The following is an 18,120-nucleotide window of genomic DNA, read 5'->3' on the forward strand; positions in this document are numbered from 1 at the left end:
AGTTGTAAGTGTGTTGATAAAACAAAGCCTAAAAGAATTTCTCTACTATTGACCTACTTGAAATGCTGTTTTCACAGGACACTACTAGAGCCTTGTGGCATTACCTTATGTATATAAGTCAGGAGGATCTTGACTTAAGATTCTTGTTATTTGAAGTATCAAGAAAATTCAGATTACATTAGAATTTGGCAATTTCTAGGATATACGGATTATATACGGAATATAATTCAGATATACGGATTATTGATTATTTTATATAAATACTATATATTTATGTGACACATAAAACTTTTTGGATTCATATATGAATTCATATACGAAATTATAATACAATACGTACAAAGTATAGACAAAATACAAAAGTACTTATACACGAACACACTCACTTTTTCATATGAGATGAGAGAGAAAAAAAATGGTTTTGAACCTGTAAACTGCCTTCATAGTAATAAGAGACTCAACACCCTGCCATAAGATCCAGACAAAGCATGGTTTTGGCTGGATATGCTGATAGGCTGGATAGCCTGATAGGCTGCTTTAACATGTGCAGATCAACGACTGCTAAGAAACAGCTCTGCTGCCTCTGTACCAGGACCAAGGCAGACCCTCTGAAAAGCAACCGCCAGAGTAGAAAAATATAGCTTGGGATGAGAGCCCTCATTCTCAAGTTACAGGCAACTGTTGTGCATTATTAGTAAAGCAAACTTGGGCTAATATCCACTTGGTCAACTCTAAATGCAGTAATTCTTAAGATGCATGATGGCTGATAAGAGTGCTGAGAAATCTTTAAACCTGCTGTGTCTCCATGAGCTCTATTCTCTGTAAAGCCAGTGCTGCCAAGAAGTGAAGAAAAGCGTTTTGACGGCTACGTTGAAATGGCTTCTCAGGAAGAGGTACTTATATATTTAATACAGACCATCATGTTTATGTCAAATATAAATTACCTGGATAGACTTCTGAATTCTTCTGCCCTCTTTGCATGACTTATAAGGTCTTGAGAATGTTCATAAAAATGAAAAAAACACCACCATAACTGAGTAAGACAAACTTTAGAATTCATTGTGCCACTTGAAATACTTTGATGTACTTGAAATAGTAGAGAAAACATCACCTTACAGCTAAAAAAAAAAAACCACACCTGTGTGCATGTGTGATTGGGAGTAAGTTGCTACCAACATTGTTACCAGCATTTTATATTTCAAAAATACAACTTTTTCTATAATTATATTTTTAGATCTCTAATAATTTGAATACCTCAACAAGTATAAAAAAGACAAAAAGAGGTTATCAACTAGTGAACTCTTGATTAAGTGTCTTACCTCAGATTCATCCCTTTGATCATTTTCTTCATCTTGACCACCATTTTTAGGCATATAAGCCATCTTCAGTCTCAAGAAACCCTTTACACGAGATTTGTGGCTACAAAATAAAGAAAAGCATTTAATTCAATAGCCCTCAAATAGTTGCAAATAATAAATCTCGAGGTAAGAAATGTTTTAAAACACAAAGGTCTTCCCCCTCACCTTCTTGGTCTGAGAAGGAAATCCTTAAACGTGTATGGCCTTTCCATGGTTGGGTCTTCAGTCTACAAGTATTTAAGAAAATAGCACATTACAGGGCTTTCCAACAAGCACAGAGATCTATAAAGAACATTCACATCACAGACCAACTAAAACTGCTAGGGAGGATTTGTTCAAGTGACAAAGTTGCAGCAGGCAGACCTGCTCCAGTATAATTACAGTGGGTGGATGTTTAATATATAGCTGCGGAAGAGGTCCACTAGATGTCACTGCAAATACCAGTAACGGGCTGAACCAAGCCTTGTTTTTAAGTGCACAGAAACGTTTGTAAATGCACAGAAACGTTCATATCTCAGTGAAAGCTGGGAAAGACCCAGTAAACAACCCCTCTCCAACTTGATGCAGTCACCCAACAGCATCGTCAGAGAAGGCTGCATCCACTTGAAGCAGTATTTTGACTGCACTTTAGAAAGCTATTAAATAAAATATTCTTCAGTTGGCTTTCATTTTTTTATTTCAAAACTGTTGCAACTTTCAAAACTTTCAGTTAAGACTATATGAATTATGAAATTCTGTATGAAGCAGATTTGTAATACTATCAGGCCGACAGATCACATTTTCTGATTTCCACTTAATTATGTTTCACAAAGCCTTAAATCTTAAAAAAACTTTCTATTACATAAGAATTTCAGCTTCTTTATCAAGGTAAGTTACATCCATCAAGTCTGTGAGATCAGGCACTTTATAGGTACAAAACTAGAGATTTAAAAATGAGAAGGTAAATAAAAGAACCAGAGGCCCATATACAAGTATAATCTTTGGACTGCTTGGGGCACATTAACCTGTTGTACCATTGGGGCTGACAGATTGGAAGCATGAGCTGTGTTACACTGAAAAAGTAAGCACGTTACCACACATGCTCCAACAGAGACCTGAGATCTAGTTCCTTGGATTACCATGAAACTTTCTCAAAGTGAGCACCAAGGTAGCAGGAATGTTGCTCCTTTCTGCCACCTACTAAAAAAAAATGGTGGTACATCTAGAAATCCCTTTCCAGCCCCATCCTTAAAAACAACAATACTTTTTGTGCCCCATTCCTCTACTAAGCCTTTATAAACACAGAATAACCTGCCTCCCTGATTACTAATCAGTAAAAGCTTTATTGTCTGTGGTATTTCAAAGTCAATAAGTAATAACTTCAAAATGAAGCCTAACTCATGATCTCAGATTTTATATCAAATAACATACAGTCTTTCACGGAATGAACTCCTATCCTGCAAGGCATTTCCTGCATTAAGTTTCCACTCAATCTGTGCAAGACAGACTTCCCATTTTCTCGGTGAGATAGTAGATTATAATCAAATCAAGGACTTTAAAAAATGCACGATTGAGAAGTATTGCTTTTTAGTACTCTCATCTGTATGCAATGTGCATTAAAAACGAAGCTGTTTATTTTAACCAAATATTGCAGATAGCAATTAGATAGTGCCAGAGAAAGCCAGGATTTTGCCAAACAAATCAGCAACACAGTTAGAATGAGAAAGAAAATATTTTAAATAATTGCTCCATGATCTCTCATGGAGCATACTGGAAGGATGAATGAGGAAAACATTGATTAGAACGTAAAGAATTATAGCATGTTTCCCTGAACATCAAATGAGTACACACACCTTGATGAGCACGATGTAAGTAACTGACGCAGAGCGTGAGAACAGCCCATGGGAGACACTGCTACGTCAGAGCCAGAAACAGAACGAATGACAGCTCTGAGATGTGTATTACAAGTTTTCCAGGAGAAATTTTGGAGAAAAAAAAAAGTTGCTTCTGGAGCTAAACAAATTATCTGCAAATATGGAGAGTGAGGAAGGATTTTGTACAGGACTCACATTCACTTTGGAGTGAGCCTCAATGGAAGGAAGCGGGGAGTTCTGGACTACATTTTCTCATTTTAGATAATGGAATTTATTCTTCAATGGCAGCAAAGGAGCTCAACCAGACAATTTGCATTTTCTATTTAAAGACAGCAGAAGACTTAAAAATAATTTGAAAGAGTAAGTTTAGCGTTCCACTGTTTAAACAAGAGCTAGAACATGAGATGCACACTGAAGTGCGAGGCAAGTCCCTGGGGAGGGGACAGTAGGGCTGTCATCTGCCTATAGAATGCCGACGGAAAGCAGAAAGCTGCCAATTCCTCCAAAGAGCTCACAGCCTGTGACATGCCTCTAGCTCTACCTCAACTCTTGCTGATGATTTTTAATTATTAAAATAACATTTACTAAAAAGGAACTGTAAAATGCTACCTGACTGCAAAATAGACATGCACTAATACGTCCCTCATCATTTTCTACTTTGGAGCAGCGTGTCTGTAGTACACATGCAGCTTCACACTGGGGACTCTCTCTACAGTTGTGTATCTGCTACTTTGAGAGAGAGAATGTCTGCGCACATGCATGCGTGTAAATGGAAGTATACACACAAATATGGACACAATAATACTAAAAAATGTTGCTATTATGCTAGGGAATGGAATAATGCTTTTTTCATCAGTATACATTTTTGATCCTTCCATCATATTCTTCAACTATCGCAGTTTATAAGCCAACAACAACAGTGTTATGACTCAAGATCAACCATAACAGACATATCCAAATAAGCATCATTGTGAAAGTCACTGCGAAGCCATTTTCCTCACGTAATAACATCCATCAATAGCAAGGGGTCAAATTCAGGCAAAAATAACAATGTTCATGCTCCATGAGTACTCAATGCTCATGACACTTTAATTTGATGTAAATGTTTTTCAATAACTTCCAACATTCCTGTGTTAACCCATTCAACTATAAAAATAAAAACAAATTCAAGTTCACATATCTGGTGATGACAAAGAGAGCACACAGAGACAAAAGCACTGCTTACCGGGAGGTGACTAAGTGGCACATCCACCTGACCCAGGAAGTCGTCTCTAGTCTGTCAAATAGAAGAAGAAGAAAAAAAAAAAAAAGTCTTTTTACTCCTAAAATTTTTACATCAGAAAAGCAAAAATTTATAAACAGTAATCCAAGGACAAGGAAGCAAGAATAAAGATGGTTTGGTACCATTATTTTTGCAATTACTGGTTTCTACCCCTTTATTGTTGCGCATTATCAGTGGTTACAATTAAGCTATTTCAGCAGAGCATTTATGTGACACTCCAAAATGCCTTCTTAGTCCACAGCATCTACGTTAAGCACTGATGAAATTCAAATGTTTCCTGTGCCAACTCATGTATAATTCAAAGCACAAAATAATAATAATCCACTCTTTGCATGAATTATAGTCTCCATCCACATTTGAAAAAGCAGAGTGAAATTACAGTTCACCACGTAGTTGAAACGTTCATGTCAAAGCTTGGTGACTTTTTGACTTGTATGGTAAGGAAAACAGGAAAACATTATATCCACATGGAACCGGTATGGGAGGGGGAGCCTGGCATCCAATCGGTGAAGAGAGAACTGCATGAATTGTAAACATTTTTCCCCAAATAAAAAATTATCATTTTATCAAAGAGAAAACAAAGTATTAGAAAGTATTAAAAAAAAAAAAAAGTAGAAACTGCTGTTCCAGTGACTAAGCACGCTGACTTTGGAAGGAACAGTTAGGTACATCTCCTAGAGGCAGCCCTTAGGGAACTCCCACCTCTCCAACTCGCCGAGCTGACCACTCGTGCAGCACTTCAGGCCTGGCTCGTGGATGTGGCTATGCCAGCGTTCAGGCCACACCGTGCCACCACGATACTCATGCACAGTTATGCCTGTATGCCACGACCGCTACTTTTCCATATTTAATTCAATAGAAGTCAAAAACCGCCCAAAACGTGACAATGTTCTTTGCTGCAGGCTCGACCAGCGCCGTGTCTCGGAGTGAGCAGCCTGAAGGCACTGCTGGGAGGCAGCGGTGGGAGCCGGCCTCCAGGGAAGGCAAGGAAGGCCTCCCGCCTGCCTCCCGGTCCACCACGGCACAGGTTGGCTTTGGAGCGAGCACCGCCAGCAACCACCTGGAAACTTCCAGGTCTCAAGGTTCACGTTAGCTATCTCATCTTTCAATGCTCAGCGGTGCTTAAGATGCTCAAACTGGACCATACGCGGTGGCCAAGTCACCCACTCACACCCACCGCTTTGGACAGCGCAGAAATTCCCACAAGGTTTCTCAGTGCCCTTCCAGCAACACGCTTACAAGGGCTGACAGAGGGAAAGGAACCTGACATAGCAGCAGAGATGCACAGACTAAGGATAAACTTTGAGAGGGAGAACATGCTCCGTTATCGTTCACTTCACGCTTCAGTAAAACCTAGAAAGAAATAGCTCTCAATGATTTTCTCACAAAACAGTAATGTCTGTTCTTGAAATGTCTGTCCAATCAATATATTCAAGAGCAGTAGATATATTTTCAGTGGAAAATATTTGCATGCTGTCTGGACTGGGATTTCTTTAAAAACTTTGTATCCTTAAAGCACTGCTCAGGCATTGTCTTTATCATTTAGAGACACCTCAAAGCTAATTCAGCATTTTTTCACAAACCACTAGTTTTTACAATTAACAGTTTCACTGAAAGAGCAGACGAAGCCGCAAATTCAACTAAACCTCAAGGGCCATTTCTCTTTAAAAACTGGCAGGTAAGTTCCATCTGACTTTAACACATCCCATACACAAACCAGAAATGCAGAGCACCTCCCTGCTTGAATCGCATACACGTGGATCTGATGATCTTCCCTGCTGGTAAGTAACAGAGGGCAACAGGAATAAAACCAAGGAGAACACAGGCGGCACAGTTCGGCACCGCACGGAGAGATTCCCTCCTGCCCCTTGGTGCTGCACCTCCTCAAAGTGCCACGTGTCCCAGGAGCTCGCTGGCAGCGCCAAGTCCCCGGAACGTGCTGGAGCGCTGTCCCACGTGGCGCTGAACGAAGCACACGCTCCTAGCAGACAGGTCTAATGAGACGGGAGAACCAGGGGCAAGGGCCCCGCCATGGGGACAAGGACACTGCATGTAAGGTAACAATAAGTTCGTAAACCAGTAGCAACGAAGCAGAAAACATCAATTATTGCAGGTTATTAACAATTTGGGCAACAAAGAGAATACTTTCTTACAGACTGAAAAAGTGTACCTAATTGTACATAATATTTCCAGTGCTATGCACTCATGCACAAATGAAAAATAATTCCCTTTCAAATTAATTAATTTTAAAGCCAGAATTAAACCCTGTATTTGCAACCCATGCCTAGCACCATTTTTTGTCCTATTTTAAAATGATTTAAATTCGACTGTGATGCTTCTATGATGCTTCCAAAGGAATAAAATTTTGGCAAGAGATGAGATGGAAAGTAATTACATAGCATATACGTATTTGCTTTATGAGCCAGTCACCATGCTGGATTTATGCTTGGTATTCATTAATCTTCTAAGATACTGGTTTTCATAACAAAGCATATTGCATTAATCAAAAATCAACTGTCTGTCAGGGAAAACAATTTCTGCCAGATACTGTTAACGATACCAGATATCAGCCCTAGTGAATCCCAAATAACCTGCTGCTTATTTATAACCACACTATGCACAGAATTCCAGGAAGTGCATGCTGCTCCTTTGAAGCCAAGTTTACATATTTCTCATAGCAAAGCATTACATTTAGTATTAAAATTCATATTTTATATGATAACATAACAAAAATGCTGTTTCTGCCACAAAGAGCACCAAGTGCTACTGTCCCAAAGCATGGACACCTGCTGCTGTGCTACAAGCTCACGTAGCAACGCAAAAAGAGTGCCTGCACCAAGGAGCCTGTCTTTTCCGAATTTAAGTAAAAACAGCTAACGTATTTTTAATTATGGAGTTTTGATTATTACCCTTCTTATCAGCTACCAGAAATAACTGGTAACAGGTATTGCTCTTAGGGAATTAACATGTTTCTCCCTTACTACTGCCAAATAGCAAGTACATTCAACATCCTACTTCAATACAATTACCCCAATATCAACTAATCAGAAAAAAACTATGCATACTTATTCGTAGAGCTCTTTATGCAGCTTTTCATTCAAGAAAAATGCAGCTCGTGCACATGGAAAATGCTCTTCACAGTCCAAATACGAAGCAGATAAGTATTTAATGCTAGTAAAAAGATAACTGCACGGAAATTCTCTTTGAAACACCACCTGAGCTACCATAAAGATGCTTTTATCATAGGGTCAGAGAATGCATCAAGTGGAAGATGCCTGGCCTTGAGGACAATTTCTTCAGCCAGGTGACAGATGCTCCAACCAGAGGAGGCTCTCTACAGGACCTGCTGCTCACTAACACAGATGATCTCATCAGGGAGGGCAGGGCAGAACATTAATTGCCTGATCTAGTTCGCTATGTGACTCTATAAATAATTTCACTGGAATGACTGAGGAGAATGGATGGCACAGCAAGGAGGTAGGAACTCGAGCGAGAGGGCCAGGACAGGTGTGTGTTGGGAAAGCTCACCAAGAGGCTCCCACTGAATGCTCTTGTGAAACTGTGCCGTTCATTGCCTCTGCCTGGGAACTGGCAACACCTGCAAACCACTGCAGAGATCTCATCATCTGTACGTGAAATTGCAATAATGGACAGAAATAGGGAAAAGATGAATAAAAAATAAAATTGAAAGATACAGCAGAATTCATGTTGCTTCATGTTGATGCTCATCCATGATGCGGAGGTGAGTCCTGATCAGCTGTGGTTATCACCGATCCCTCAGAAGTTCAGAGATGTTCTGGTTCTCTAGCCAAATCCCACACTGGATAGAAGCACTCCACCCACCTACAGTTCCCTTGGCATTTTCAGTTAATCACGGTGCTCCCAGCTTCCCCCCCTTATATTTCTGGGCGCTGTTTCAGCAGATGCTGCATTCCAGTCCTGATATTGCTTGATTTCAGAGCTGGGTGACACAACCCCTGTAGTAACTTCGATGGCACAAACAGAGTGCGGAGGTGCAGAGCTCGTGTTATCTTTGAATTCTATTCTAAATAGATGAAAGCTATGTTATTTCCAGTCTTTTCAAATCCCTGACGGACTAGCAGGGTGACACCTCACATGACAGGAACAGCCGTGTGAAGGACACTCATGTGAACATACATGCAATTCAACAACACAGGCAGGAATAGGACACCTGTGCAGGCACTGATGCGATGGACACGCTTCCAGGGCCAGGCCATGAGAAAGGCTGGGTGGCACTGAACTGATCTGAGACCAAACTCTCCCTTCGAAGTGCGCAGGCTGGACCAGTGCATGCAGGGACAAGAAGGCAGAACGGTGTATTTGCACTTCTGCACAGTACTCATCCGCCTTAAGGGGGTGGCAGAGAAAGAACGTGAATGCAAGACCTGCAAGCTGCAAACAGAGGGCTCCGTGAAAAGCTAAGAGAGGAGTTGCATTGTTCAATCAGTTCTCACGTGTTTGGTGAAACAATGGGTCAGATCTTTATCTTCTGTTGTTATTTTCTCATCTTTCTTTCATGCCTAAGAGCAGGAGCTCCTGTTGGGGGACTCGGAAATGCAGTGCACCGCCGTGACGTGCCCTGGTGTGTAACCAAAGAGGGCTGAGGGGCTATAATCATTAGGGGACAATTTTAACACTGGCAGCCTTAGTCACGAAGAACGATCAGTATGTCAACATACGTCATCCCCTCACTGTGCAGGACTACATGAGGCTTTGGGGAGATACAGTTGAGCTTTAAGCTGATGTTTTCTACAAGTCAGCAGCTAATGAGGTAGTATAAGCCTGGAGAAACTGGCAAAATAAACTAAACCAATGACAAAAAGAGGGAGGTCGTGAAGAGGTGATTATCACAATTGAGCAAATTCAGCTGCCAAATTATTATAAAACAGTATAAAATTAAGCAAGAATTAAGCAAATTTTGCTTATACATTACTTGTGCCCTGCACTTGAGAAATGATATATCACTGCCAAGTGTCACTGAAGCCCTTCCCAGAGTTTTAAAGACTCACCCCTCTACAGCACTACGTCTTCACAGCATAAATACAATAGAGTTGCACATACCAAAAGTGAAAAAACAACTCAGGAGCAGAAAATACCTAGTCGCTTTAGATAAAAATCACATATTTTACCCGGACAGAGAGCTCTTTTCACCTCAATTAGCAAACTAAATATATTACACAGTGTTGTAACAATGAAGCGAAATCCTGCTTTTGTCACTTCATGAACAAAAACAGTACTGGTTTTCTAATTTTTTTGTAGAAAAGTGTTACATTTTTGCAGAAGGAGACATAGGTAAGTCAGGCTTGACTTGCCTTTGGTAGCTTCTCCTGGCTTTTCCCAGTTTCCAGCTTCATTTGGCTTGGAACACTTTCCAGGCAGACTCATTCCTGTGCTTTCCCAGGACTGAGGCCCTGTAGTTTCCAGGTCCTGTTTCTATCCATTTGATGGAACTTGTGGTCTCCATCGCTGACCTTCACATGCTCAAACATCTCTTGTACATGAAGTGCGACTCCAGCTTCTCTTCTTCCCTTCCATTTTTCGGAGGGAGTCTGTAGCCATCCACTGTTTTCCCACTGCACCACTGTGACTCCCACAACATCAATACCTCTGCCTGGGCATGGAGCTCCCTTTTCCTCCCCCAGATGATGTGGGCTGGCATAGACACACTTGAGGTGGCAAGGCTCAGGGTTCTTGCCTTTGGAGAGGGCTGGGGAGCAGGAGCAGTCCTGCTGGCAGAGCCTCAGCTCGGCTGTAAGCATGGTATGCACGTGTGGTGCAGAATCCTAAACTGTGGTTTCGATTAAGGAGGAAAACTCACGTACCAGTCAAATGAGATGATTTGTCTAACTATTTTCAATCTCTCCTTGCTACCACAATAATGATAAAAAAAAAGCCTAAAAGAAAACCAGTCACTGACTCTACATTTTGTAGGAAATGTAAGACTTTACTTGAAAAAATTGTTCCTGTACCAAGCATTTATTAAAAATACATTACAAAACTAAGTCCATACTTTTTACATACAGAGGTAGCTCATGCTTTATTTCTAGAGTTTAAAACACGACAAAGAAAGAACTAAAATTAAGAGAAGGGATATTTAATGCTGAAATAATTAGATTAGAATTATAATCTGTTACTGAAATTATTAGAACTTCTGATTTAGAAGGTGACGTTTTCAATTGTATTCAAATGCTGACAAAATAGGTATTCAGAAACCTGAAACTTAGTGTTCCTAAAAGCACAAGCACCACAGAGCAGTAGGCACATCACTTCTAATGAACTGCTTTCACACGTGGAAAGGCATTTAGTTGCATCTGATAGATTCTTTAAATATGCAATACTATCCTATTTTTCACCTAACATCTGAAAGGTGCAATTTTTGTTTTTAATCTAGCTCTTTTTTGCACTATATCTTTTGTAGCATAAACCATTCAGCGTTTTTAAAAATTTGAAGACATTTCAGTAATGCTTTGTACATAGCAAAGTGGCTCAGGAAACAATATTTTACATTGCAGACTTAGGTTTTGTTGTTAAACGTGAATGCACTGTTTATTTTTAAATAGCTCTATTGAAAAAGGGTCTACATGAAATTTTGATTTGGAATCAGAATTTACTACCTAACAATAATATAAAGTTAGTTCAGTGTTTGTGTTCAAGGCATACAATACGGCAATGCATTAAATGAACCACAGAAAAAAACAGAAGGCATTCTAGTGGCTATGCTTTTTCCTATTCCAAACCTGTCTTGAAGGGAAGGTACTACAGAAAGACCAAAACTTCATTCATTTCCTAAACAATTATCTTGACACTCATTTGTGCAGTAATGAAAGAATAGTCACTGTTCCTCAACAGCACTCACACAAATTTAATACTAGAACAGCCATTTCGGTTAGTTATATTTTAGTTTCCATAATATTTTCTTTCTCACTGCAAACTCCTGTCTGTTGTGGTGACACGTTGATCTGAATCTTGCCTTTAAATCGCAGGTTGGGTTTTTAAGGAGTTACTGGGAAACAGTAAATTAAAAAACACAGGGCGAGCCAGTAGGTTTCTATGTATTATTCTGTATGCACTAATGATACCCCCTGGAATACTGCTGCACATCAGAATGAATTTATTCTCATTCAGCCCGATCTATCACATTACGACTTCATTACTGTAACCCCTCTGGTATCGTTTCCACCCATTAGGAATAGTTAATGAGAAGATACCGCACAATCGGTTCCCAGGATATTACACACACTTGGGCACGCCTGCTGAAGGCTAAGCCTTATCTCTGGCAAGATGATAATGCGTAGCACCCAGACAGAGGCCCTTCACACATTAAGCTAGAAATAAAAGACAGAGTCGCAGTTTCAGAGCTGAGGCAGCAGCGCTCCCTAACAGCCACAGCTGAGCGAGAAAAGTCTATTTCCTAGGGAGCATGGACAACCGTGACAACTAGATCCTTAATGAAATGGATTAAGTAAGCTGTAGTACATAAGCATAAAATATTTAAATTTTAAAATATTTGTCTTCTGTTGCCACTGCTTATTTAAACCCACTCAAAGCCATCAAGCACTTACACCAAAATCTGATACATTACTGAAATATGAGTAACACCCACCCCAAAACTCTGGACAATGCCAGAGAAAAGACAGCAAGTTAAAGATGTATTCTACATTACACTGAAACAGCTTCCTTGTTAGATCCCTCCTGTAGTTAAGCGTATGCCAGAGGAGTGCTGAAACAGGCTCCTGTTGCTTCGCTCTACCAGGGCTCCCAGAGCTCTCTCTACCTGCTGGTACCCGCTGCTCGCAGCCTCCGGGAAGAGGCAGCTCTGCGTGGGGACAGGCAGCTCTGCGGGTCGGTGCGAGCAGAGCCCGTGCCTGAGAGATGCTCAGCACAGGCCTGAGCCGGGAGAGGGTTGGGGAAAGAGGAGCAGAGTTGTTGTGCTTAAGGGAAAGGATGGGCAGAAAGTCTCAAAGAAACTGAATGCAATAGGACAGTTCCATAAAAAATGAAGGAACAGATGAAAAAAACAACAGGAAAAAAAAAAATGAAGTCATCTTACTATGAAGCTTCACTATAACTCAGCAATTTACCACCGTCCTATCCATTAGTACTCTAAGACCAAAAAGGATTGGGTCACTCAGGACAACTTTTTAGAGCCACTAAAGTTGAATGTCTGTTGTGCCCTTGAAATTAAATACGTATTGCCACTGGTACAAAAAAGGGACCAAAACATTTTTCACACTGTGCATGTTTGAGACTTCACAGGATTCAGCAGGGAATCACAATCCCTCATATCCAAAAGAGAAAAATTTATTCAAATTCTATATTCTTGTGTATTAAAAAAAAAAAAAAAAAAAAAAAGAGTACTGAATTTAGAAAACAATGACATTTTAAATAGAAAGCTAACTTTACCAAAGTCAGAGCAAAATCCAGCCAGGTTTACAGCAGAAGGGTTGTTACAAGGAAGAGATGCTGGTCTCTCTCCAAAGCCCAAACAACTGGACTTTACTGCTTGGAGCTTTCTCAGAGGCCCCAAAATTCTTCATTTGCTCAGATTCTTTTTTTTTTTTTTTTTTTATTGCTTCTTGCCTGGGAGAGGCTGGTCCTGGAGAGGATGCATGCAAGTATACCTCAAGCACACAGCTCTCGTGCAGCGGACCCCACACACGACTGACCGATAGGTATTCCTCACCTTACACCTAGTGACGTACATGCAGCGGGACTCTGATGTTCCAAGCTGTGTTGCTGAAAAGTGATGGTGAACAAATGCAGCATAAGACAGAGAAAACACCAACAACTTCTGCTGAGATTATGTGAAGAAAAAAGACTAAACCGTTATGACATTTCACAAAAATGTATAAAATACAATAAAATACAAAGTATCAGATTCCACAACTGGGGATTGCAATGTGCTCCAATGAAGGGCCAGGGAAATGCTTTTTTTCTTTCAGATATGCAGACTGCCAAAGATCTAGAAGAATGAGAACCCAGGTCAAGTTTCATTCCAGCTGATGGATGTCCAGCACAGAAGGGCAGCTGCCTTCAGCTCCCTCTGTCAGCAAGGAGAAGCAGCTCGGTTGGATTAATGAACTTTTTCATCTGGGCAGACCCCTAATGATGACAAACAAAAGCCTCCAAGGACTGCGTTTCTGTCAGCTAGGTGCCTAAAGTTAGCTGGCATAAATGCAGGACTTGGCACTCTCAAGACAAGAACTCTGTGATCGTCCCCACAGAACTGCCTATTTTATTTAAACTCAGCCCTTGCGTTCCAGCAAGCGTTTGTATTTTTTCCTTTCAAAATTATTCACTGTGAAGGACTGCTGCTCAGATAACTCCCCTTCAGAAACCAGTAATTCACGGAGCCATAGTGAGGGGATTTCTGAAATGAAGCACAACTGTAGCTGGGAACTGCTAATAATGGTAATCACGAGAGGCAGGCTTGGGGAACTCTGCAGTGGTGCACAGATTAAGCCAATTATAAAGAGTATAATTAGCTGGCAAATTGTTCATTAATACCGCCTTGTGTTGCAGACAATACGAACCATTCAAATGGCACAGATCTTTTACCTTCTTTCTCTATTACCACTCCTTTTCCCCTCTTCGCTAACCTCCTTATTCTACCTTTTGCTTAAGAAGTCCTACTTTTCCCTTTCTGTTTCTTTTCCTTACCAATAACGGTCTTGCCTTCTATCCAGCCTTTTGGGTTTCAGTATACACCTGTCCTTCCATGACCAATTTTTTTTTGGCATGCATGTTCTTTCTTGGCAGAAAGCACTTAAGAAATATAACCCACAGAAAAGCCAAACATTGTACGAGTATAAATGCTCCAGTGTGCTGGAGGGATTCATGTTCTCACTGCAACAAACTCCACCGTTTATAACCCTGTAACATCCTGGACAACTGCAGCAATTGAGATACAAGAGCTCAGGAAGCAACACGCATGTATAACTCTTGCAACCGTGCTGAAAGATTACCAAGAGGGTAGCAAATAATGTTAAAAATTGACATAACCTCCTCCTAAAATTTTAGCTTTTTCTTCTTATTCTTGGAAAAAACAGCTGAAAAGTATGACAGCAGTCTTTTTTTCCTATATTGTCTCAACTGTACACTAAGATTTGTCTGGAGGAAGTCAATGATAGGTTTAGAGCATGTTGGAATGCAGCTGCCTTTGAAAAACACCAAGAATATTTTACTTCTATGGGAACTGAACGTGGACAAACCTAAGAAAATCCTTAAGTCATAATTAATTATCTCAAATATTTTCTCTTCTATTGTAAAAATATTTCTCTCAAAATCTATCAAGAATAGAACTGCTATTTTAATAAGGAGCTCAGAAAATAGAAGGATTAGTTGGACATCGTTATCACAAGGCATAATGTGTATATATATTCTGCATGCATACATGCAAGCAAACAAGATGGCATTCTTTGTACATTTTCTAACCACTGATTTTTCACTCTGCAGCTCTTCCTCCTTCACTTGCTGACTCTCTACTTTTTAATAAAAAGTAATGTGCAAGTAGGGATCTGCGGCTAAAGAATCGTTTCAGTAGTGCAAAACCAGCTCTTCACAAATAAGCATGCCTTCAGTCACCTGTCACACACAGAGCTCCTTTCGTGCTGATGTAGGATTCCTTTATCACCGAGTACCATTCCTCAACTTGTTCACCTGAATACGTGCACCGCTGTGTACCAACGTCAGAGTAGCAGTAAAATAGAACAATAGAACTCAAGGAGATAGAAAAGTCCCCAGTTTTCCATTCTACAGACAGACTCATTCCTGCTATTTGGTACTCTCTTTAAGCATGCTATAGACCTGGGCATAAAGCCACTATAAACAGTTCAAGGCAGTATGAAAGACCAGTAATCCCCGCAGTGCTTTGAAATTCGCCGTAACCTGACCACATAACACAACATACTCAAATGACCAGAGACAGGTTTTGAAAGCCACTAAATGTTTATCTGACCCCTTGTGAACTCTTAAAAAACACTTAGCTGTAGGGGCAAACAACTAACATTTATACAAGCCACGACTCCCACTGAGAGCAGATCTGTTGTGTCCAGCTACCAGAGTCACGGCTCCTCCAGCACAAAGCTTGGTCACCTTTCATTCTGGAGAAGCTGAAGGTGCATCTTCCGTAGCAACGTTCTAGAAAACTGCAATTTAAACAAGCCCCAGTAAAATCGTAGAGTCAAGCTTTTGTTTAAAGACTGCATACCAGAGCTCCAGCGACATTTTCAAAACCCTGTTCCTCCTGAATGATGTGTGAGTGTCCTATAAATTGCCAGGGATGAAAGGGATCAGAAGTCACATTAAGCACCTTCCCCAAGTATTCAGTTATATTACATTAGTAGCCATCAACATGTTTATCTTGGACCATGATGCAGCCCTTTAGGTATGCAGCTGATGGAAGAACCGTAGACCGAGGTTAAACAAAAGAGAACAGCGACAACGAAAAGAATGGGGAAAGTATCAGGAGGCAGAGAAATGAGATAGCAGTAACGGCAGCACAGAAAGCATGCTGACATTTATTCAGGCAAAATTTTCCAAAGCTACTAAGTAAGTTCTTTCAACAGTCTGATCCCAGTAGTGCTTATGTTCGAGAAGGCATTACACTTGGCAGTATTCGAAGTAATATTTTTGCTTTAATGATTTTCCTAACGTTAAGAGAAAATGCAGCAAATACCTTGTAAGAATTCTAAATGCCACATGTATCCGACCCGGGAACACAATACCTGCTATTTCTTCGGGCACTGAGGAGAAACTGCCAGAGAGAAATTAGAAGTGCCCTGGGATGAGGTGACTTTGGTTTATTTAATTCTTTAAGAAAAAGATAGTTACAAGTCCATTTAGCTCAGTCAAAAATATTTCCTGTAAGGTCTTTTTGGTGGGTAATTACTCACTTAGGTTGCAGTCAAACAACAGTGTATTTGGTGATACAATTTCTCTGTGTGAAAATTAAAGAACATAAGTAAGGGTTTGTACGGTGCGTTACTTTTTTAAACTAGTGACCAATCTATTTTGTTTGTATCCTGCACGGTGAGTTGATGCTTACATATTTACTTTTGATTATAACAAAACAAAACAAAAACAGGAAGGGCAGAGACTGCAAAAATATTTGCTGCAAATGTTTGGTCAGAAATGCTAATTCCCGTAAAATTCAGGGACCTAACAAAAGGCAGCAAAGACTGCTCTCCAGCTCTGAGCTCTCAGAAACTCGAGAGAAGGAGACAGCATTGGCTGTGGAAAGGCACACAGCACAAGGAAAACACACACATCAGCTCCATGGAGAATGGAGCTGGCGCTGCAAACTGAAGACTCCAAATTCTTTTCTCCCTCCTCTTCCCGCATCTGTTTTGGCTGGCATCCGGCACAAGAAATCCAACTGATGTCACCTGCCCAGGCGAGCACTGCTGTGATTCACTGCTCAAGACAAAAACAAATCTGAAAAGCAGGCAGACAGCTCAGCAATCTGGGGACAGGAGAGGGAGTTCACGCTGAACTGCTGCCTGGAACAGCGGCTTCGACTTGCCAGTTACTGCTTCCTCCACCCCAGATTGCTGCCCTGTCACCTCCCAGATTCCCAACTGGTTATGAGCTTTTTTGTGAGCAGCATCAGGGCAGAGCGACAGGTCACAGTACAAACACACACTGACCAAAACAGATGTAAAAAATAAAGCAGCAAGTGTTTTAAGCTCCTTTAGAGAGCAGAGCACGCCAGCTCCCAGCGACTGAGCACACTCTGTGAACCCGACGCAGTGCCTCGGGACCTCCTGCACCTCAGGAGCCGAGGTTCTCCCTCCCTCACACCTCTGGAAACGGAGAACTGCCTGGCTGCAAACCCTGGCAGAGTTAAAGTGCCTCCCCTTTCCATAGGCTACCATGGGTATGAGAGACAAAGTGCTTAAGGTAAGGTTATTGAGTTTTCCCTGCCGTAATTCTAAGTAACAAACTGTATTGAAATAACACCAGTTTTTTAGTATCAGGAAAAACATAGCTGTATTGCTAAACTCCAAAGCTATCTGGTCCTACTGGGGGATAAAGATACAGCTATTTAACAGGAAATTCTTCTGTGTACAGATATAGCCTGAAAATTTGGGCAATTAATTGATCCAAATTCACAGTATTTACAGGTTTATACAGGGAAAACAAGAAACTTCTCTATGTAAACCTTTCTCTACCCCATTGTTTTTTATTTCTCTTAAGAGAAAACTAAATATGAAAAAATAACATAACACAACACTAATTCGTTAAGATAAAACCACTACAAGGTTTTCTGTGGGGACGGCAGTAGGAAGACACTGCACACGTACAGGTTTTATTTTTCATTTTTCCCAATGAGTATAAAGTACGGTTTGCATTTACTTGAGGCTGGATGTGAATGGGGAAAACTGATAATGTCACAAGTACTGTAAAATATATATATACACGTCTATATAAAACAAACCTTCCAGAGTTACTCTATGGCTTGATTAGTATGCCTTGTAGAGCATCTATTGCAATCCTACACCTTGTAACTGATGAATGTATTATTTACACATACTTCTTTTGTGGCAAAAGAGACTACTTGAAAGTTAACTTTCTCTCTCATTATCCCATTATTTGTATTGACCTT

General features: G+C 40.6%; 1 protein-coding gene across 9 annotated transcripts in view; it reads right to left on the bottom strand.

Annotated features, from left to right (window-relative positions):
* Positions 1 to 18,120, bottom strand: part of NEDD4L (NEDD4 like E3 ubiquitin protein ligase) — a 144,708-nt gene that overhangs the window by 40,260 nt on the left and 86,328 nt on the right. For all 9 annotated transcript variants that reach the window (XM_032206475.1, XM_032206474.1, XM_032206473.1 and 6 more), the window contains 3 exons: positions 4,437 to 4,487; positions 1,524 to 1,585; positions 1,320 to 1,419 (listed from right to left, as the gene is read on the bottom strand). In XM_032206475.1, coding sequence (XP_032062366.1) covers positions 1,320 to 1,419; positions 1,524 to 1,585; positions 4,437 to 4,487 — 213 coding nt within the window. The remainder of the gene's footprint in view (positions 1 to 1,319; positions 1,420 to 1,523; positions 1,586 to 4,436; positions 4,488 to 18,120) is intronic.

This window comes from Aythya fuligula, chromosome Z (genome assembly GCF_009819795.1).
Source record: "Aythya fuligula isolate bAytFul2 chromosome Z, bAytFul2.pri, whole genome shotgun sequence".
NCBI classification, from domain to species: domain Eukaryota; kingdom Metazoa; phylum Chordata; class Aves; order Anseriformes; family Anatidae; genus Aythya; species Aythya fuligula.